The sequence below is a fragment of the Balaenoptera physalus genome (genome assembly GCF_965194825.1).
Source record: "Balaenoptera physalus genome assembly, chromosome: 5".
NCBI classification, from domain to species: domain Eukaryota; kingdom Metazoa; phylum Chordata; class Mammalia; order Artiodactyla; family Balaenopteridae; genus Balaenoptera; species Balaenoptera physalus.
Window position 1 is genome coordinate 136603957 of NC_138884.1, and position 24044 is coordinate 136628000.

The window sequence follows — 24044 nt, forward strand, 5'->3', positions numbered from 1 at the left end:
CATACATCTACATTTGCCTGCGATTGGATATAATCCTATTTTCCTGCTAAAGGACTCTTTTCACTTCAAGAGTGCTCTGGTTTGCACAATAAAGCATACGGTCACCTTACTTATAAGCCTCTTTTGAAGAATTATTATCTCAAGTTATTTTAGTAAAGATTAAATCAGAATACCAAAGAGACTCTCTAGAAAACTCTTAACTACATAAGAGTTATTACTACTACAGCTACATAAGAGACGAATAAAGTGCACAAACCTTTTGGAGATATGGCCATATTGACATTATCACAATAGAAAATCCTGTGAAGAGGCAAATTCTGTTATTTATACTTAATAATAATTTTATCACTATAGATACAAATTTTTGAACTATAGCATGGATTTTAAAACATCATTCTGAATTTACAAATTTATGACCACAAATGTCTAATTTATTAAGCAATGGGGTTTTATTTATCAGAAGGAAAATAAATATTAAAGGCTGGAAAACATATATATAATTATAGTCCCTCACCATAATTAACATAATAAAAGCAGAGGGCCTATTTCTCCTTATTCATGTGTCTTTACTGTAAATGAAAATTACTGGAACTTCCCTGGTGGCGCAGTGGTTAAGAATCCGCCTGCCAATGCAGGGGACACGGGTTCGCGTCCTGGTCTGGGAGGATCCCACATGACGTGGAGCAACTAAGCCCGTGCGCCACAACTACTGAGCCTGCGCTCTACAGCCTACGAGCCACAACTACTGAGCCCGCATGCCACAACTACTGAAGCCTGTGCACCTACAGCCCGTGCTCTGCAACAAGAGAAGCCACTGCAATGAGAAGCCCGCGCACTGCAACGAAGAGTAGCCCCTGCTCACTGCAACTAGAGAAAGCCCACACACCGCAACTAGAGAAAGCCCACGCACAGCAACGAAGACCCAACGCAGCCAAAAATAAATAAATAAATAAATTTATTAAAAAAAAAAAAAAAGAAAAGAAAATTACTGAGAGCTTTGTTAAGTTTTTATAGCAGAAATGAATGGCGGTAAGGCTACTTTGTTACAGAGGAATTCCTAGACTTCTAATCTGTGTTGTTTGGGAGAGATAATTCACTGTAGGGAGGATTAAGAAGAAGGAAAATGATCTTTAAAGGGGGCAGTGGCTATAAAGAACCAGAATTTCTCAAGATGGGCATACCTTAAAAGAAAATTATCCCTGCTAGCTTTTATTGCTTGAGAACTGTAATGATAAACTCCAATGTTATTTGTCGATTTTAAATATTAGGCACATCCAATCACAATTCTATCAAGGCTATTTAAAAAAAAAAACAGCTCTATTAAGATATAATTCACAATGAATTCACCCATTTAAAGTGTACAATTCAATGGTTCTTAGCGTGTCAGATATGTGCAACCATGACTACAGTCAATTTCAGAAAATTTTAGTCACCTCAAAAAGAAACCCTGGGGGCTTCCCTGGTGGCGCAGTGGTTGAGAGTCTGCCTGCCAATGCAGGGGACATGGGTTCGAGCCCTGGTCTGTGAAGATCCCACATGCTGCGGAGCGACTGGGCCCGTGAGCCACAATTGCTGAGCCTGCGCGTCTGGAGCCTGTGCTTCGCAACAAGGGAGGCCGCGATAATGAGAGGCCCACGCACCGCGATGAGGGGTGGCCCCCGCTTGCTGCAACTGGAGAAAGCCCTCGCACAGAAACGAAGACCCAACACATCCATGAATGAATGAATGAATGAATGAATAAATAAATAAATAAATTTTAAAAATTGTATAACTTAAAAAAAAAAAAAAAGAAACCCTGGACCCTTTAGCTATACTCTGCTATCCTCTATCATTTCCCCAACAGCCCTAAGCAACCACTAATCTACTTTCTGTCTCTATAGATTTTCCTATTCTGGACTTTCATATGAATAGAATCACATAATATGTGGTCTTTTGTGTCTGGCTTCTTTCTTTGCATAATGCTTTCAAGGTTCATCTATGTTGTAGCAGTATCAGTACTACATTCCTTTTTAAAAGTCTGTTTTAAAAAATAATTTAATTATTAGTTTCATCTTAGTGTATTTTGAATTAACACATTGACTTGATGAAAAGAATCAATTAATGTTTGAAAATAAGACTACTATCTCACAATCAAGGAACTTGTAAACAGGTAAACTGTTTCACATGCCAATTAAAATCTAAAGTTAAAAAATTTTTTGCTGTTAAATTTGAAATTATTACTTATATTTTAGATAAGTGAGTACAAAAATTAGAAGTGCTTTAAATAAAAAAACAATCTGTTGCAGAGATTGTTACCTAAACAACATTCATTTGCCCCCTTCCTCCTTTCTGATAGAATCCTGGTTGTACTAAGGTATCCATCACTCCTCCACAAAGCCACAGGCTTTAGAGGACACTGTGTCCACCCCAAATTCCAGAGGGTAGATCCTGATTAGATCTCACTATCCCAGCTGATGATGGGTTTAGAAATTAACAGGTAACCCAATTCTGACCAGTGAGAAATAACGGGAGGTCTACTTTGGGACCTCCAAGAAAGGACCCCTCATCTCTCTGGAGGTTTAAAAAATAAGTCCCTTTCAATCAATAAAAATTACTGTGGAAGGATGTGACACGTGGAACTGCTGCTGCATCCCTCCTATAGCCTAAGAATGAAGGCAATATGCAGAAGAGAGCAAAACCAAAAAACTTACTCAGAAGCAGAGCCAGTGAACTTCACCTGGAGTTGTCCCACTATGGATATCTTATAAGAAAATACAAATTACTGTTCAAGCCAATTTGAATCAACATTTTTTCCGGATATTTGTGGAAAGCATAATAATAGATATACAATCCAAAAAACTGTTGAAAATATCCTTTATTTTGTACTTTTCTTTAGTTTTAGCTTTATTTAAAATCTATTTTTACTCAATGTTGAATCATAAAGAAGACTGACAAGAGAGAGAGAACAAGAGGGTGACCTGGGATAAATAGAAAGGATATGGAAAACAACTTAGTCAAATGACCTTCACTAAATACATCTCAGGGAAGGAAACCATTTGTAAAATTATTGCCTATGGACTTAGAGTCCACGCTTGGAAAAAAAATTGATTCCCTAAAACATTCCTTTATAAACTATCACAGTATTGAGAATTCCTATATATTTTCATTCCTTACCATTTTTAACATAATTACAGTTCTTAATATTAAAATTTTTTTCCTCATAAACGTTAACTTTTTCAGTAAATATATTTTCAGATATAATGTTAATAGGTTAAAATAATCAAGCTATACAGATTAATATTCTTGGACTTTACTATTGGTATGTGTCAATATAAAAGTTAAATGAGGTTCACAGGCAACAAAAGAAAAAAGCAAATACATTAAACTACATCAAAATTTAAGACTTCTGTGAATCAAAGGGCACAATCAGCAGAGTGAAAAAAAGAGTCACGGAATGGTTGAAAATATTTGCAAATCATATATCTGATCAGGGATTAATATTCAGAATATATAAAGAACTCCTACAACTCAACAACAACAAAAAACCTTATTTAAAAAATGGGCAAAGGACTTGAACAGACATTTCTCCAAAGAAGATATACAGATGGTCAATACACACGTGAAAAGATGCCTAACGTGAGTAATCATCAAGGAGATACAAATCAAAATAACAATGAGCTACTACCCCATTAGAATGACTAATGTCAAATAAACATAAAATAAGAGTTGGTGAGGATGTGGAAAAATTTGAACCCTGACTGTTGACGGGAATGTAAAATGCAGCAGCAGCTATGGAAAAAAGTATAACAGTTCCTCAAAAAATTAAAAATAGAATTATCATATGATATAGCAATTCCACTTCTGGATATATACCCAAAAGAACTGAAAGCAGGATGTTAAAGAGATATTTGCACACCCATGTTCACAGCAGCTATTTGTAAGAAACAAGATATGGAATCAACCCAAATGTTCATCAACAGATAAATGGATAAACAAAATGTGGTATATACTGAAGGGGATCAGAACATGCTATCCCAAAATATGCTGCTTTGGCATATTGATTATTTTGAGCTGAAGGCAACTAACAAACAGCAGAAACAGAAGGGCTTTCTGTCTTCCCCCTTTCTGCCTAAAAACTGGGCATAAATTTCCCCTGAGAAATGTACTCTTCCAGTACCAGGAAGAAGAAAACATTCTTATCACTGGAGATGGAGCATCAATGCTGAGATGAGTCTGCACAAACAAACCTTACTCAAATAACCCTCATCCCCCATTAGTTTCCCCCATGTATTTCCTACTCACTTTCCCACAATTTACCATCCCTAGAAAGCCAACCCCTTTTCTTTGTCTAGTCACCTCTCTACAGTTAGAGACCTTTGTTAAAATAGTATATAAGTCCCTGAGTCTAACCCTTTCTTTGGGGTTTTCACTTTTCTATGAAGCCCCGTATGTCACATAAAAATATGAACATCAAATAAATTTTTATGCTTTTCTCCTGTTGATCTGCCTTTTTTTTTTAATAAATTTATTTATTTTATGTTTCGCTGTGTTGGGTCTTCGTTTCTGTGCGAGGGCTTTCCCTAGTTGCGGCGAGCGGGGACCACTCTTCATCGCGGTGCGCGGGCCTCTCACTGTCGCGGCCTCTCTTGTTGCAGAGCACAGGCTCCAGACGCGCAGGCTCAGTAATTGTGGCTCACGGGCCCAGTTGCTCTGCGGCATGTGGGATCTTCCCAGACCAGGGCTCGAACCCGTGTGCCCTGCATTGGCAGGCAGATTCTCAACCACTGTGCCACCAGGGAAGCCCCTGATCTGCCTTTTGTCAGTTTAATTTGCAGGCACCAAATTAAAAACCTTTCCTTTACTTTCTTAGCTATAAAACCTAAGAAAGTAAACGAAAAGTTTTCCCTCTCCTAGAATTTATACAACAGACTATTATTCAGCCTTAAAAAGGAAGGAAATTCTGACACATGCTACAACATGGATGAACCTTGAGGACATCACGCTAAATGAAATAAACTAGTCACAAAATTAAAAATACTGTATGATTTCATTTATATGAACTATCTAGAGTAGTCAAGTTCATAGAAACAGAAAGCAAAATGATGGTTAACGGTGGCTGAGGGAAGGGGAAATGAGTTGTTGTTTAATGGGTATAGAGTTTCAATTTTGCAAGATAAAAAAGTTCTGGAGATTGGTTATACAACCATGTAGAGATATTTAACACCTCTGATCTTAGAAATGCTTAAGATGGTACATTTTATGTTATGTGGTTTTTACCACAATAAAAAAATAATTTTTAATTAAATGACATTAAAATATGATATTTTATCTAAATTTTAAAAATTATGTATAATTTCTAATACTTACCTACACTGCTAAGAAACATAGTAAGATACAGAATCCTAATAGATCTCCATCGGCTCTTATAATGCTCCTCAGTTTCTATAATATCCCATTCTCTATGTATAAAGAAGAAAAAAGTAGTATAAAGTTATCTCAGTACATGCAAATCTTTCTGTGGCACAATTTTATTTTCTCTCTCCTAAAGTCATGAAAATTATATGATAGAGGTATAATTTACTAATACTGGTTTTTACTATACTAATTCATCTATACATAAGTATTATATCTTTTAATTTCCATGGATTATATTTATGGATCACTGTGCATAGAAACTTGGGAGACATGAGGCAGCTTAAAAAGGCAAAACATTTAGTGAACCAATTATTTTGCTATTGTTGGCATGCTATAAACTTATGAATCAAGCATGTTTAAATTTGCTAAACTGACAAAATGAATAAAGTATATCAAAATAAATAAACTAGCTACAACCATTAGATCTCCTACAGGTGGGATATACAACTAGTAACTATTAAAAGATAATAACTGTCATCAGTATGACATGCTCTACTTGATGACAGCAAATTAACTTTGCTGTAGGAAGCTATTTTAGTTGGGTACTTTCAGCAAAATTAATATAAAAGTGACACCAGGGAGGTTTGATGTGACCTAAGACATTCGTAGCCCTGGGACCTCCTGAAACATCTGCCTTTGCTCCAACACAGGTTACCAGACAAGCTCTGTTAGTGGACCAAAGAGAGACCAAGGCCCCTCCAGACTGGGTTGATCTTTCACTATCACCCTTGACCTGGATTAAGGGCAAGTATGTTAACCACGTAGCCTACCTCTGTCAGGTGATAACATTAGCATGTGTACCCATTACATTTTCACATATGCACACAAAAAGAGTTAACAAATTTACCCTAATATAAGCATTATGTTTTCAAATAATTAAGACAAGCACAACAGACAAAATGTCATCTTATGTTCCAACATTATTTTCTAAAATAGACTTAGAACTGTTAGTCTTCAAAATAGAAACTTTTTTTTTTTAATGTGATGTGACTGGGAATGTTAGAGAGGGAATGAAGAAGAGAAATAACATTTATTAGATCTATTATGTGCCAGATATATTAGTTCCTGATATAATATACATGAAGCACTTAACACTGTATATGCTGTTCCACAAAAATAGACTGTAATGTCGCATACCTCAAAAATAGCAGAACCCCAGACGCTCGTATTTGCAAATCAATATACTGAAATTTGGAATACATAATGCAGATACAGGAAGTCCCCTACATACGAACCTTCAAGTTGCAAACTTTCAAAGATGCGAACATGCATTCGCATGTCCAATCACATAAGTTAGTTCACGTGTCTGGCAAACATGGTCACACGTGTGCATCCTCTACAAGTGGTTGTGCTTTTGTGTACTTTATGGTACAGTACTGTATAGAGTACAGCAGTACAGTATCTTTATTTCAAGCCCAGGATGTCCGGAAGCAAGCATGAAAGCAGCAGTGATGTGTCTGGTACTGCTAAGAAGTGCCAAGTGATAACGATGGAAACAAAAGTGAAAATAATTGAGAGAGTGGAGCGAGGCAAAAAGATGGTAGACGTCGCTCATTCTTATAACATGAATCGTTCAACCATCAGCACGATTCTAAGAACATGGACGAGATCATGGAACACATGAAGTCTGATGTGCCAATGATGTCGACAATAATATCAAAGAAGCGTGGAAAAATGATGGAGATGGAGAAAGTTCTCAGGGTGTGGATGCAGGATCAGTATCAGTGTTGAGTCCCACTCAGCTTAATGCTGATTCAAGAGGAAGCCAAAAGCCTTTATGAAGACTTGAAGAAGAAACACGGTGAAGAATCAAAGGGCGCACCTTTTAAGGCCAGCCATGGCTGGTTTCGTCAGTTCAATGCTACAGCCAAGCTTCACAACATAAAAGTGGCGAGGCAGCGAGTGCAGATACGGTAGCTGCCTGGGAATTTCCTGAAACGCTTTGAGAAATTATTGATGAAGGCATGTATTCAACCAAGCAGGTTCTTATTGTGGATGAGAGAGGACTGTACTGGAAGAGGATGCCAGACCAAAGTTACATCAGTAAGGAGGAAAAGTCGATGGCAGGCTATAGAGCAGCAAAGGATAGGCTAACTCTGTTGTCTGGTGGCAATGCTTCCGGCGATATGAAGCTGAAGCCTCTCTTAGTTTATCATTCAGAGAACCCAAGAGCCCTTAAAAACATAGCCAAGGGCTCTCTTCCTGTTGTGTGGAAGAGTAACCCCAAAGCCTGGGTTACACAGGCCATTTTCCAGGATTGGTTTTTCCACCACTTTATCCTGGAGGTAGAGAAATATTGTTTGGAGAAGGACGTCCCATTCAACATTCTTTTGCTGCTCGATAATGCTCCAGACCACCCCCCATTCATGAACGACTTTCATCCGAACATCAAAGTAGTGCATCTGCCACCAAGTACTATGTCCCTCATCCAACTTATGGACCAGGGAGTTACAGCCACTTTCAAGAAATATTATTTATGTTACACTTTTAGTCAGGCAGTAAAGGCGACTGACGAATCAGGAACAACCTTGCGACAATTTTGGAAGGACTGTAACATCTACAAGGCCACAAAAAACATTGACTGCTTGGTGTGAGGTTACGGCCGTCACCGTGAATGGGATTTGGAAGAAACTTTGCCCGCAGTTTGTTCATGATTTTCATGGATTTGAGAAGGTGGATAAGGAGTCCAAAGAGGTCTTCAGCAACTTAGTGACCCTCAGCGAGAAGCCAGAGCTAGATCTGCAAGAGGACGACTTCATTGAACTCCTTGCTGTGCAACACGAGGAGCTTACTAATGAAGACCTGGTGAAACCGGAAACCCAGAGAAAGGACGAAGAGAGACAAGAGAAAGGAGAAGTAACTGAAGAACCGAAGAGATTCGCATAGCAGGAAATGGCAAGGGGATTTTCTTTATTTGAGGAGGCACTGTTAGTTTGTGAGGGACAGGACCTGAACGTAGAACGTTACATGAAGGTTGCAGCAGCCGTTCAGAATGCAATCCAGTGCTACCGTGTCATCCATGACGAGAAAAAAAGAGCTACTACCCAAACATTATTGGATCGTTTTTTTCAAGGTGGTAGATAGAATTGAATCCAGCAAAGAACCAGAACCTGTGCCATCAATGTCAGGCGTGAGTGAAATTGCAGCTTGCCCTCCGTCTCCTATTGCTAACGATCCTTCAGCTCTGCCATCTCCCACCTCCTCTCCCTTCACCAGTCAGTAACTCTCCTTGCCTGTTCACTCAATGCCAGTCCCTGTATGCCAGCTGTTGTACTGTACTACTGTACTTTTCAAGGTACTGTACTGTAAGATTAAAAATGTTTTATTTTTTGTGTTTTTTATGTGTTATTTGTGTGAAAAGTATTATAAACCTATTACAGTACAGTACTACATAGCCGATTGTGTTAGTTGGGTACCTAGGGACTTACGAACGCGCTCTCAGAATGGAACTCGTTCGTATGTAGGGGACTTACTATTATTACATATCAGCAAAAGGTATACACCATTCAGTCCCACAGCACTGAATTCTGGTATCACTTTAAAGTACTGGGTTACTATTATAGTTTTAATGAACTCATCATTATTTTCTGGAGATCAGAAATCTAACTGATAATCACGAATAAGAACTATCACTAAAATAAGCCTGAACATTTTCAAATAACCAATTTGCTCATATCTTATCTAAGTTATGGAACTAAGAGAAGTAAGTAATTTGATTCTGAAAAAATATATATAATAAAATTGTTTGTTTGAGTGACTTTGACTTGAAGGTCAGTCAAAAATCTTTCTTCTTTTAATGACAGCTATTAAATATTGAAGGGATGATAGAAAATCACCATTTACTCTCCATGTAATAATGCATGAAAGCAGAGATCATCAGTGAATCCTAAAATAACTGGTTGGAAAGTCAACAGTCCTCAAAGTATCACTCTTTTGTCAATCCATTAATCAGAAAATGGAAAATGAACCTTTATAATTGAGAGCTATAACAGTCACCCTCTTAACCAAGTAGTCAAGCGTGGCATCCCCGACAGTGGGATGGCCTGGCATCCAATGCCTCCTGACATAACACACTGGGATGTTCTCAACATAAGCCATGGGATTTTCTTGCCAGAAATGTTTGACCAGGATCTACCCAGAAATGGTCCACAAATTCAGAACGTGAGATGTTCCAAAGAAAACAGAAAACTAATCTAGACTTATCAGAGGATTCAGTGTTAGTAAGAACAAAAAGAGAAGGTCAGGGGACAGTTTTAGGTTGGAGGAGTCTAAAAAGACATAAGGATCAACGCTTGAACATTAATCAGATCCTGTTTAAAAAAGAATAGCTGTAGAGTACATTTTTGGAACAATTGGAAAAATATGAGTATAGACTGTATAGTGCATGATATTTTGAATTAGTAATGTATTTCTAGCTGTGGTGACAGTGACATAGCTGTGTAAAAGAATGTCTATGTTTTGGGGAGATGTAGGCTGCAGACTAAAATATTTAGGATAAAGTGCCATAATGTCTGCAACCTACTTTTGGGTAGTCTGGCAAAAGAGGGGTGGTTGTGTGTGTGTATGTGTGTGTGTGTGTAGAAAGATTTCAGCAGTGTGGAAAAGGCTAACAATGACAGGGTAATCAGGTATTTATTGCACTGTTTTTTCAATTTTTCTACGGATTTAAAATGCTTCAAAACAAAAACTTTACATTTCCTTTTTTTTAAATACATTTATTTATCTATTTATTTATTTATTTATTTTTGGCTGTGTTGGTCTTCGTTGCTGTGTGCAGGCTTTCTCTAGTTGCGGTGGTGGGGGGGCTACTCTTTGTTGCGGTGCGCGGGCTTCTCATTGTCGTGGCTTCTCTTGTTGCGGAGCACAGGCTCTAGGCGCGCAGGCTTCAGTAGTTGTGGCACCTAGGCTCAGTAGTTGTGGCTTGCGGGCTCTAGAGCTCAGGCTCAGTAGTTGTGGCGCACGGGCTTAGTTGCTCCACGGCATGTGGGATCTTCCCAGGCCAGGGATTGAACTTGTGTCCCCTGCATTGGCAGGTGGATTCTTAAGCACTGCACCACCAGGGAAGCCTACTTTTCCTTCTTTTTAATTCAAAAAGTATAACTGGGACTTCCCTGGTGGTGCAGTGGTTAAGAATCCGCCTGCCAATGCAGGGGACACAGGTTCGATCACTGGTCCAGGAAGATCCCACATGCCGTGGAGCAACTAAGCCCGTGTGCCACAACTACTGAGCCTGCGTGCTGCAACTACTGAAGCCCGCGTGCCTAGAGCCCATGCTCTGCAACAAGAGAAGCCACTGCAATAAGAAGCCTGCGCACCGCAATGAAGAGTAACCCACGCTCTCCACAACTAGAGAAAGCCCAGGCGCAGCAATGAAGCTCCAACGCAGCCAAAAAATTAAAAAAAAAAAAAAAAGTATAACTTTGGTGAAGAAATGTATCTTTCTTCCTTGTTGGAGATAGTAGGAACATAGGAGAATATAACTGTCCTTCAATCAAGTTACCATTTTTATTACATTCCAACGTGATTTGTTTAACATTTTGATTCCTTTCTATTATCATTGCTGTATTCTGGTATTAGTTCTCCATTTGAGATTCTCCTTCAAGTAAAGTTGCAATGCTAAAGGGTTTTGTCCTGTCCAAAATTTTCATTACAAACTATACCTCAAATGATAGCATGTTTATCAAAGTTGAGACTTAAAAACTATGAGGAATACACATGGATTTACTGAGGGGAAAAATAAAATTGTACTTTTACCAAAGAGAGCATCTGTGAACTACTGAACAGCAAAAAAGGACCCATATTGAAAGAGGATAAGAGAAAGCAGTGTGTGGTCACTGACAAAATAGTGTAATGGTGTAAAAGTTATAGAAATTAAAAGACAGAAATAAACTGAGAATGTTCTATAAAAGTATCTTGTATACAACCATAAGTTCTAGTAATATTTGTTTTACAGAGACTAGGCTAACATTGCAAAGAAAAATTTTAAGCACCTATAATACTTCAGGATATTCTAAGAGAGGGATCAGCAAACTACAGTCTAATAGGCCAAATCTGGCCTACCACCTGTTTTTGTGTAGCCCATGAGCTAAGAATGGTTTTTACAGATGAATATTTGTGATCAATTTCATGACAGAAAACATTAACTTTGAGCTCCAATTAAACAAAATGCCAACTCCCCCCGCAACAAGAATTCTATTCCTCTCATTATTAGACTTGTATTACAAAAAACTGTACTCATTTATTATTACATTTTAAATTTCATTACTACAAAATTTTGTGGAAATTTATTTTCTTTCTTGTTATCTAAGTACCTATATAATAACTTTGATTTTGCCTCCTGGCCTGCAAAGCCTAAAATATTTACCGTATGGGCCTTTACAGGAAAAGTCTGCCAACCCTGGTCTCTTAAATTCTATGGATAGGGTCAGTGGGGATTCCTGAGGACTTGATGAAAGGTTGGGGCTGGTGGTGAAGTAGACTCATGTTTTTGCAATTTACTCAAAGTGAACAGGGCTTGCCAGTTAGTTTTACATATGTTCCCTTTACTAGGGAATCTACGTTTTTAAAGACAGTACACTTATTGAATTATTCTCAAAATACTCCCTTTTTATTTTAAAAATGCTAAATCTAGAAATTAAATTCAGATAGGCAGAACATCTGAATTTAAATGGACCCTAATGAGCATCAATTACTTGAACATAAGAGAAAGAAAAAAAAAATTCCCCTTTTAAAGTAGGTTTATTTGGACAAAGTGACAGAATGTACCATAAGAATTCATCTAACCATAACTCAAGGATCCTGAAATATATCTGGAAAACAACCAAGAATTAGGAAGAAGCAAAAACAATGCTGAGAAATCCAAAAATCACAAAGTCCATGTACTCAAGCTCATGCACTTGATTAATACGAGAGATCTTTAGCTTTCAGTCAGAGCTTCCATGTTCTAACTCCCTACAATTCTATTAAGCTTAGATACATGATTTTCAAAGCCCCAGCAAACTAGAAGTCCCAAAGAAAAGTTGGGAGAAGAGAAGTTTGCAGACAACAACAAAAACAGAGGTTGCCAACAGATAAGAAAAACATGATGAGGAATAGTCTGCCAGAAACAGAATAGGCAGAAAAATGAAAAATAGATGTGAAAAGTATAGCACTGTAGAATAAGTCAGTATAGCAGCACATAGTCCCAAATGCCTTATTAGGCCCGTAGGATGTCACTCTATCACAATATATTTCAGTAGTGACATTCATTTGAATGATCTCAAGATAAAATGTAAACAAAATTACATTCCATATATTCCATTTAGTAAATCAGGGACCTGACAAATACATTTTCCAAAGGGTTTCAAACAAAGTGATTTTTAAAAAAGGTTTGGTGCTCATACACAAAAATAAACTCAAAGGATTAAAGACCTAAATGTAAGGCTGGATACTACTATAAAACTCTTAGAGGAAAATACAGGCAGAATACTCTCTGACGTAAATCACAGCAAGATCCTTTTCGATCCATCTCCTAGAGTAATGAAAATAAAAACAAAAATAAACAAATGAGACCTAATTAAACTTAAAAGCTTTTGCCCAGCAAAAGAAACCATAAACAAAACGAAAAGACAGCCCTCAGAATGGGAGAAAATATTTGCAAACGAAGCAACTGACAAGGGAATAATATCCAAAATATACAAACTGCACATGCAGCTCAATATCAAAAAAAACCACAAACAACCCAATCAAAACCTGGGCAGAAGACCTAAACAGACATTTCTCCAAAGAAAACATACAGATGGCCAACAAACACATGAAAAGATGCTCAACATCATTAATTATTAGAGAAATGCACATCAAAACTAAAATGAGGTATCACCTCACACTGGTCAGAACGGCCATCAACAAAAATTCTACAAACGATAAATGCTGGAGAGAGTGTGGAGAAAAGGGAACCCTCCTACAGTGTTGGTGGGAATGTAAATTGGTACAGCCACTATGGAGAACAGTATGGAGGGTCCTTAAAAAACTAAAAATAGAGCTACCACATGATCCAGCAATCCCACTCCTAGGCATACATCCAGAGAAAACCATAATTCGAAAGGATGCACGCACCCCGATGTTCACTGCAGCACTATTTACAATAGCCAGAACATGGAAGCATCCTCAATGTCCATTGACAGAGAAATGGATAAAGAAGATGTGGTACGTATATACAATGGACTATTACTCAACCATAAAAAAGGAAACAGTACCGCTTGCAGAGACGTGGATAGATCTAGAGATTGTCATACAGAGTAAAGTAAGTCAGAAAGAGAAAACCGAATATCATGATATCACTTATATGTGGAATCTAGAAAATTGGTAGAGATGAACTTATTTTCAAAGCAGAAATAGAGTCACAGATGTAGAGAACAAACTTATGGTTGTGGGGGCAGTGGGATGAATTGCGATATTGGGACTGACATATCTCCACATATATACAGCTGTCATAGACAGCTGAAGTTTACCTGTGAATTTAGTTAATTTACTGTAATAATTATATGTTTAAAATAATACTTAACTTCGTTTTCCTAAAGGTTTAAATACGTAACTGCAGAGTAAGAAACAAACTCTAGATGGAGAGATATACCATGTTCCTGGATTGGAAGAATCAACATTGTGAAAATGACTCTACTACCCAAAGCAATCTACAGATTCAATGCAATCCCTATCAAACTACCACTGGCATTTTTCACAGAACTAGAACAAAAAATTTCACAATTTGTATGGAAACACAAAAGACCCCGAATAGCCAAAGCAATCTTGAGAACGAAAAATGGAGCTGGGGGAATCAGGCTCCCTGACTTCAGACTATATTACAAAGCTACAGTAATCAAGACAGTTTGGTACTGGCACAAAAACAGAAATATAGATCAATGGAACAGGATAGAAAGCCCGGAGATAAACCCACACACATATGGTCACCTTATCTTTGATAAAGGAGGCAAGCATATACAGTGGAGAAAAGACAGCCTCTTCAATAAGTGGTGCTGGGAAAATTGGACAGATATATGTAAAAGTATGAAATTAGAACACTCCCTGACACCATGCACAAAAATAAACTCAAAATGGATTAAAGACCTAAATGTAAGGCCAGACACTATCAAACTCTTAGAGGAAAACATAGGCAGAACACTCTATGACATACATCACAGCAAGATTCTTTTTGACCCAGCTCCCAGAGAAATGGAAATAAGAACACAAATAAACAAATGGGACCTAATGAAACTTAAAAGCTTTTGCACAGCAAAGGAAACCATAAACAAGACCAAAAGACAACCCTCAGAATGGGAGAAAATATTTGCAAATGAAGCAACTGACAAAGGATTAATCTCCAAGATCTACAAGCAGCTCATGCAGCTCAATAACAAAAAAACGAACAACCCAATCCAAAAATGGGCAGAAGACCTAAATAGACATTTCTCCAAAGAAGATATACAGATTGCCAACAGACACATGAAAGAATGCTCAACATCATTAATCATTAGAGAAATGCAAATCAAAACTACAATGAGATATCATCTCACACCGATCAGAATGGCCATCATCAAAAAATCTAGAAACAATAAATGCTGGAGAGGGTGTGGAGGAAAGGGAACACTCTTGCACTGTTGGTGGGAATGTAAATTGATACAGCCACTATGGAGAACGGTATGGAGGTTCCTTAAAAAACTACAAATAGAACTACCATACGACCCAGCAATCCCACTACTGGGCATATACCCTGAGAAAACCATAGTTCAAAAAGAGTCATGTACCAAAATGTTCATTGCAGCTCTATTTACAATAGCCAGGACATGGAAGCAACCTAAATGTCCATCAACAGATGAATGGATAAAGAAGATGTGGCACATATATACAATGGAATATTACTCAGCCATAAAAAGAAATGAAATGGAGGTATTTGTAATGAGGTGGATGGAGTTAGAGTCTGTCATACAGAGTGAAGTAAGTCAGAAAGAGAAAAACAAATACAGTATGCTAACACATATATACGGAATCTAAGGAAAAAAAAAAAAAAAAAGGCCATGAAGAACCTAGTGGCAAGACGGGAATAAAGACACAGACTTACTAGAGAATGGACTTGAGGATATGGGGAAGGGGTGGGGTGAGATGTGACAGGGTAAGAGAGTGTCATGGACATATATACACTACCAAATGTAAAATAGATAGCTAGTGGGAAGCAGCTGCATAGCACAGGGAGATCAGCTCGGTGCTTTGTGACCACCTAGAGGGGTGGGATGGGGAGGGTGGGAGGGAGGGAGATGCAAGAGGGAAGAGATATGGGAACATATTGTATGTGTATAACTGATTCACTTTGTTATAAAGCAGAAGCTAACACACCATTGTAAGGCAATTATACTTCAATAAAGATGTTTAAAATAAAAAATAAAAAAAAAAGAAACAAACTCTAACAATTCCAGGCTCAAAATAACCAGAATAATAAGGGTCAAAATACACTTCATCCCTTAAATGCTTAAAAATTAGTCTTTATTTATACATTTGGCATAGGACAAAGACGAGCTCATCTTAGGTTTACTTGCAAAAAAGTATCAAGAAGTTATCAGGCAATTAGTTAAGTGAATACTGAGACCGGTATCTTCAAGTCTCGAATAAAACTGTGTGAAACGTATAATCAGTTCTGTAAAGGGCCAAATGCAGAGGGTTGGTTGCTGCATCAGTGTTGGAGTAAAGGCACAAGAGGCAGTTTGCGTTTCTTCAACACCTGCACCAGAACCCGCCGGCTCAAGGCGCCCCGCGGAAGTGAGAGCGCATCTCGAAGTGAGAGCGCATCTCCAAATCTCGCGCAACCTGCCGCCGGCTCCCGCCACCCTGGCACCCCTCCTTCGGCCCACAAAGCCTGATGCAGGAAAAGGGGCCAGTCCCAATAGCGCAGGAGGGTCAGGAGGCCCTCCCCCAACATCCGCTCACCTGCTTCCGGGTATGCTGTGGCCTAAGAGCGGCTCCTGCTCAGCCTCTACCCCCAAGCTCGCCATAATTACAGCTCCCACAAGGCTTGGGGCCAACTCTCGCGATACCTCCTGCTCCCTCCCGTTCCAGGCGGCCTGAAGCTGTCAGAACAGGCCAGCAAGTGCGCGTGCTCGCCCAGCGACCAGAGTGGGCGGAGCACCCCAGGTCAGAGGCGGGGGCCCGCAGGAGGAGGGGCGGTGCCGAGAGGATGATGGGGGTTAAGGGCGGGGCCCTAAGTCCTTATCTTCCTCCAGGGTACGCGCCTCTCTGCCTCCAGGGACAACGTGCGGAAGAGCCGGGGAGGGTTCGGGGGCGTGTCCAAACAGCCACCCTCGCCCAGGGTTCGTCCTCCTCCCCAGCTACCCTGTCAGCTACCCCTCGCTTCTCAGTTCCTGGAGAGGCTGCGGTAGCTGCGGTTGGGGCTCAGAAGGAAGGCGAGTCCCGAGAGGCTAGAGAGCCGCGGCGTTCGGAGTCTCGGCCAGCTGGACAGCAGGCGCCCCACCAAGCGGCCATTGAGTAAGTAGACGGTCCCGGCCGCGCTTCCCAAGCCTTTTGCCGCGCTTGCTTACGTGCCAGGAGGCCGGACTGAGAGCGCAAGGCTTGGCGGGAGATGCGGGGGTCCCGGGCCGAGTGAGGTGGGCTGGCGGGCTGTCCGGCTGTCCCTTCTCCCTGTGGAAGGTGAAGGTTACGCGCTGTGGTTTTCTTGCTCGGCTAACTACAAAGGCACCTTACCCGTAGTGCCTTATTAGGACCTGGGATGAAGATGATCCTCAAATTCGAAACCACCGCCGCCTGCGTGGACTGAGAGCTTCCGCCTTGCAAGATGCCACTCAGCAGAGCCTGCTGCTGTAACCTGGGGGTTAGAAAAGCCACAGCACCAGTTTGACAATGACCAGATCTTTTCATCACAAGGAAAATGACATTTTTAGAAAATATGTTCTGGGTTGTTTTTGTTTGTTTGTTTGTTTTCAGTAGATCTTGGTGCTGCTCCTTTCCTGGTGCTTACATATTAACGTCTTACCGTTACAAGCAGGCTTGTAAGCTAATTGGTAGCAGTAGTCATGTGTGTCACAATTACTGTTTTATTAGCACTAGATACATTCTTATGTGATTTCATTTGATCACAACTGTCCTATCAGATAGGTAAAGCAGACACGTTTCTATTTTACAGAGAACTAAGGGTTAGAAAAGTTAATAACTTACCCAGAATCACTCAGTGTGAAAGTGTCAGTGTTGAGACCCAAATTCAGTTGTTTTTGATCAATATTTAGGAGCACTCATCCTATGCCAGGCACTATACTAGTTATGTGTTGTATGGTATATGCCATCACTTCTGATCTTTGTCTTGTTTGTGACCTTGTGTGTATCCTGTTAGACACATTCCACTGGTGAACAGCTAAACTTGAAATGTGTTTTCTACTAGTTCAGAATTATCTTCTGAATCCAGACTTGACATTGTATACTTGGATTCAGTCTTGCAAATTTGTTTGTAACAGCTCACAAAAACATATCAGATTCCTGTGATTGTTTCCAAGAAGGTACATGGGTAAAATTAGTATTTTTTTGTCATAATGTTGCTTTACTGTATCTTCAACTTCTTTTTTAATCTCCGGAGTCTAGCGCAGTGTATGGCATATATATATATGTATATTTGGTAAAGGAACTTTTAACCAGTATTGCACCAAGCGGAATGTTTACTAAATAAATATATGTTGAATGAACACTTATTGAATTACCTCATTTCATCCCTACAACAATCCTCTGAGGTGGGATTGTCTCAAGCATGCAAGGAAATTCAAAGTATGGAGATTAAGTAATTTGCCTAGGGTCACACCTCCAATTAGCAACAGAGCTAGAATCCAAGAAACACAGGACCCCTGACTATAAAGACTGTGCTTTTCACCACCAGCCTTTCTATGAAAAGAATGTCAAGATTCTTTTCCCATATCTCTTAAAATATTTCAAAACAAGTAATCAATTTTGATATAAATGAAATAATTTGCTATTATGTATTAGGCCAGCTATTATTCCCCTTTTATAGTTTAAGGTGGCTTATTCAAGGTCACGCTGCTAGTGAAGAACCCAGGTCTTCTGACACTGCTATTTTCCATTGTTGCCTCCAAGTGATGACTTTAGATGGCAAAAGTACATGGGATGAATGCATGTACAACTGGTGAAATATAAATAAGCTCTGTGTATTGTACCAATAAAAAAAAAAGGAACAAATCATTTCTTAGAAACATACAACATCCACAGTAAACATTAAAAAAATTTGTTTAAAAACCTAATTATTTCTTTTAAAGCCCATGGAAAAGAAGAACTAAATTTGAAAAGAGATTCGATTATTTGCTAAATGTTTCACATAAGCATATGAGACAGTCCACCTGTTGTATTTCCGTAGATGACTGCTTAGAATAGAATAGATAGACAGCTAGAATAGATACCTCTCCAAACAAATAAACAAAGTTCCTGTTTTCTTATTCTTCTCCAAATTAAGATGAAAAGGAATTAAATTTGTCGGGGTAGGGTAGTAGATTTTAATAGTGGATATCGGTGTATCTAAACCCTACTGTAAGTTGCTACTTAAACTTGCATTGAAAATAAGTGATTTAAAAGTGAAGTTGTAAGATAAAAATTAGGTCTGCATTTTTGTGGAGTAAAGTTCTTGTACATGGTGGGTTTTTTTTTAATTTCATATATGCCTTTGAGATATGTATCAACTATATGAGGATAAAAGTCCAGAAACAATTAGTGTTGCATTTAAATGCTTAAGTACTTGAGTGATAGGCGATAAAAGTACTAGATGGCATAAATAGACGTTGAGTGTCATTTTAGCAATAGAGCTCATTTCTAGGAAAGACTTTTCATTCCTTGGCACTGTAGTAGAACTTCTATTTTTGTTTCACTTTGTTTTTCTTTTTTGCATTGGCTATATAAAAGTATAGATGACAATTGTGTCAGTTTGGCTTGATACACACTGCAAAAGTGGGTCCTGTTTCTGCAGAAGCTCACTGGTCAGTTCAGCTTAATGTGGGGACTTTAAAAAGTATCTGATATGGCTCCAGATGGTGCCTCTTCTTGGTATATTGGAGTTATCTTTACCCTGGGCTTGGATTATCATCTGTTCATGGTGGCACTGGATAGCAGTTAGCCCTGCCTAGAAAGACCTACATGTTTAGAGTATCCCAGAAAACTTGGTATTTTATATCGTTCTTGGGGCTGAAATGGGATTTAAGAAGATCTGTGTAATCCCAAACTCCCAGAATGAAGATTAACATAAGCTATGTGTGTGTTTGATTTGCTTTCTGTTCATGATTGGTCAGTTGTTTACTGTCAGGTAAATGTAGCAAGGAAAATGCTGGCTCTAGATTTGGAGCGCTGACTCTTATGGTCTATATTACATGAAATTAAAGTGATTCAGCAGCTTTCCTAGTATAGGATTGAACATTAGAAATGCCTAAACAATTTAGGCACCTAATAAATATAGAACTTTACAAAGTACTTGAAGAGTTCATTTTTCTCAGGTCTTTTCCTGTTCTCTGGCAACTTTGTACTTTTGCATGTTTGTCTTAGCTTGTTTATCTATTACCAACCCAGAAGAATACTGTGTAGAAAAATGGGTTGTCTCATGAATAGTTTAGTACTTTTCTTCTTACTGTAAAACATGAGTGTTGGAATTTTGCTCTTTTTTACACTAACATGGAATATGCATATTGCTTTTGAAGCCATGGATGTTACAAAGGAAGATATTGGCCCCCCATTCTTTTCCTGCCACTGTAGAGAAAATAAGTAGTCTATAATACTTGCAAAAGATAATGAAGTCCTGTGTTGTAATGACATGCCATTGTTCTCCTGCAGTTTAATAAATGTACATGAAAATGTATCAGTGCTATTTTTTGAACAATTCCAGAAAGACCCAAGTGAAACAGGAGGGAAGGGGGCAGGGCACAACCTTTAAAAGAATGACAAAGCCCGAGGACATGACATAAACTGATTAGAACCAAATAGGTGCAAGATGGCCGACTAGTGGACTTCCACTAGACCTTAAGCCTCAGGATACGCTCATTGTAACACATCAGCAAGCTAAATGACACACCCACAGGCGCCATGACAGTTTCAAGGCCGACCATAAAGGTCAAAAAGTAGGCAGTGGCCCACTTTCTGGAAATCCCCACTCCTTCCCCAAAATAGCTGGAATACTCCTCCTACTCATTAGCCTATGAAATTACCCACCCTTATAAAAACTGACCACCCCATACCCTGGTGCTGCTCTCGCCTTCTGAGACGGCCCGCACTCTGTGGGTTGTGTTTCTCTCTAAATAAATGCACTTCTTACCTTTCACTTTGTCTCTCCCTGAATTCTTTCTGCAGTGAGACATCAAGAACCTGAGCTTCATTAAGTCCTGAGGCCAGGTGTGTGATCTCAGTTAAAAGACTGGGTTCAAGTCCCAGTCTGGGTTTTGGCTGGGTTCAAGCCCTGGCCCATGGGTTCAAGTCCCAATCTGAGTTGCACAGTTTCACAAAGAGTAAAATAATTAAAATCATCAATCATCACTCAGAATTTCTTCCTTATGCTCTAGAACCCCCCTGAATAGAGTTGCATATCTTAATATATAAAAAGAGTTGGTCTCTTATTTGAAATACAGAACACTAATTCAGAATTTTGCTATGTGGGTAAAGAATAAACTGTTCCATTTCTACCACAGCTGGGTATACTCAATTCAACTCTGATATTAATCACCCATAGAGTAACACTACAGGAGTCAGTGCAGATCCCACCAGTTAAAGGTTCAGTTCTCCAGATGCCATTGCTTCTTATGCCAGCCAGACTTTTGACTGACTTGGCTACAGATTTGGGGGTTCCTGTAACCCCCTTGGATCAATAATTTGCTAGAACAACTCAAAAGAACTAAGTAAACCACTATACTATACTTCTTCTGGCTTCGCTATAAAGGATGTAACTTAGCAACAGCCGTATGAAGAGACAAATAAGGCAAGTTATGAGAGGGAATGTGAAGCTTCCCTTCCCTTTTACCCTGGAGTCAGTGCACATCACCCTGCAACATATGTTCATTAACCAAGAAGCTCCACCATGCCTCAGTGTCTGTAGAGTTTTTATTGGGGTGTTCATGATTGATTGTATCCTTAGCCACGTGATTCAACTCAATCTCCAGCTCTTTTCCCCTCCTGGAGGTCAGGCTGGCCCAAAGTCAGCCCTCTAATCAAATGGTTGGTCTTTCTAGTGACCAGCCAGAAATTATCCTGAATCTGTCTAGGGTCCCACCATGACTCATCTCATTAGCATAAAGACACTCCTATCACTCAGAAAATTCCAAGAGGTTTAGGAGCTCCACCCCAGGAACTGGGGTCAAAGACCAGATACATTCTTTATTATACCATACTGACATTTACCCTTCAAAGAAAAAAAAAAAGAAAAAAAGCTGGTCAAGCAATTTAAACATATACTATATATACTTACTTGATCTTAATTATTGCACTAGGGACTTCCCTGGTGGTCCAGTGGCTAAGACTCTGCACTCCCAATGCAGGGGGCCCGGGTTCGATCCCTGGTCAGGGAACTAGATCCCACGTGCCACAACTAGGAGTTCTCATGCCACAACTAAAGATCCTGCATGCCTCAACTAAAGATCCCACATGCCGCAATGAAGATCCTGCATGCCACAGCTAAGACCTGGTGCAGCCAAATAAATAAATAAATAATTTTAAAAAATAATAATTGTACTAAATTAGAAAATGTATATAATGAGGACAGCAATTCAGAAGCCAATTTGCCTTTTATCATTTGTTTAGTGGGTAAAAAACAAAATGCTACCAAAAAAAAAATACTAAGATGCAAGGGTTTCTATTTTGTTTGGGGGGGTTTTGTTTGTTTTTCTGGGCAAGTGTTTTTGAGTGAGTGGAAATATATAAACATGATTTAGGCAAACTTTCAAGAGCTCACTTGCTTGTAAACAAATGTTTATTAAGGTCTAAGGAATTTATTTGTTTTCCTATTGGTAGGAAAATAAGAAGATGGTAATTGTCACCTCTGCCATTGAAAGCCCTGAGGGTGTCAGCCCAGACGTCTAACTCAAAGGCTGAGGTGTACAATTGGTTTCTCCCAGCATGTCAGTCAGTCTCTAAGGTGGCCCTCATGATCCTATCCTCTGATGTTTGCTCCTTTGTGTAATCCCCTCCCTCTTAGTGTGGACAGGACCTCTGATTTGCCTTCTAACCAATAGAATACGGAAAAGGTGATTGGATGTCACTTCCATGATTATGTTATGTTATATAGCAAAGTTGATGGGATAACACTCCCATGGTTACATTAAGACTTTGTCTTGTTAGCACACTCACTCTCACTTTCCTGTTGGCCTTAAAGAAGTAAGCTGCCATGTTGTGAACTTCCTATGAAGAGAGCCATGTGGTAGGGAACTGTGAATAGCCTCTAGGAGCTGAGGCTGGCCTCTGGCTGATAAACAGCAAAATGTTGAAGCTCTCAGTCACATAACTGCAAGGAAATGAATTTTGCTAACAACCTGAGTGAGCTTGGAAGCGAGTTCTCCATTCAAGCTTCCAAATGAGAATGCAGCCCAGCAAACACCTTGATTGAAGCTAGATGACACCCTGAAACAGAAATGCAAGTAGCCTGTGTTCTTGGACCTAATCCTCAAGAAAGTGAGAAGATTGGGGGAGTGGGGGCAGAACCAAGTAGATTCAAGATTTGTTTTTCAAATTCTTTTATTTAAAGGTCTCAGTGAAGCCTTCAAATATTTAAATTATGCAGTGGTGTTTTTTGAAGAGAATAGTAAGAGCCTTGAATTCTGTTCTAGGGTCAGTAGAATAATGAACTGCTTACTGAGGAAGTTGTTAAGAGGGAAATTGTCAATTTACTTCCTCTGAAAAATTTTGTTGAGAAGCTATCAAATTAACTCCAGTTTCTAAAATGTTTTCATATTTTTTGTCGTAAAATACACATCACATAAAATTTACCATCGTAACCATTTTTAAGTGTACAGTTCAGTGGTATTAGGTTCAGTCATACTATTGTGCAACTGTCATCACCATCCATCTACAGAACTCTTTAAGACTTGCAAAACTGAAACTGTGTACCCATTACCCCCCTCCGTTCCCCTTCCCCTCAGCCCCTGGTAACCACCATTCTGCTTTCTGTTTATGAATCTGGCTGCTCTAGGTACCTCGTAAAAGTAGAATCATATAGTATTTGTCTTTTTGTGACTGGCTTGTTTCACTTAGGCTAATGTCCTCAAGGTTCATTGGTGTTGTAGCATTTGTTAGAATTTCATTCCTTTTTAAGGATGAATAATGTGCCATTGTAGGTATATATATATATACCACATTTTGCCTATTCATTGATAGACACTTGGGTTGCTTCCACTTTTTAGCTACCAAATTCTAAATTTTAAGAAGACAGAGAGAACATGGCTAATTAAAAAACTAGTGTTTATTTTATATCGAATACAAATTTTAGGTCTACCCTGTGACATAATGAATTCTCTTAAAATCAGTACCTGCATTGTATTTATGCCATTTTATAGGATTTGGATAATTTATAATTGTAATAAATATAGGGTTTTATAGTTGTATCTTTGCATTTGTGACAATATTGTGACATTTGTGACATGCCTATGATTTAT

General features: G+C 39.0%; 2 protein-coding genes across 9 annotated transcripts in view; one reads left to right on the forward strand and one right to left on the reverse strand.

The window, feature by feature from the left end:
- Positions 1 to 16577, reverse strand: part of MFSD8 (major facilitator superfamily domain containing 8) — a 53139-nt gene extending 36562 nt beyond the window's left edge. For 7 of the 8 annotated variants that reach the window (XR_014263753.1, XR_014263754.1, XR_014263755.1 and 4 more), the window contains exons 1-3: positions 16348 to 16529; positions 5347 to 5438; positions 257 to 300 (exon numbers count right to left, since the gene is read on the reverse strand). Coding sequence is in view for 5 of the 8 variants with exons in the window: in XM_082462188.1 (XP_082318314.1) it covers positions 257 to 300; positions 5347 to 5438; positions 16348 to 16412 (201 nt within the window). In the remaining 3 variants the exon portion in view is untranslated. Of the gene's footprint in view, positions 1 to 256; positions 301 to 5346; positions 5439 to 16347 lie in introns of all 8 variants that reach the window. The other variant, XM_082462185.1, reaches the window with a different exon arrangement.
- Positions 16578 to 16805: 228 nt separating this feature from the next.
- The window catches only part of ABHD18 (abhydrolase domain containing 18), a 40668-nt gene continuing 33429 nt past the window's right edge, over positions 16806 to 24044 (forward strand). The window contains exon 1 of the mRNA XM_082462199.1: positions 16806 to 16902. The gene's annotated coding sequence lies outside the window, so the exon portion shown is untranslated. The remainder of the gene's footprint in view (positions 16903 to 24044) is intronic.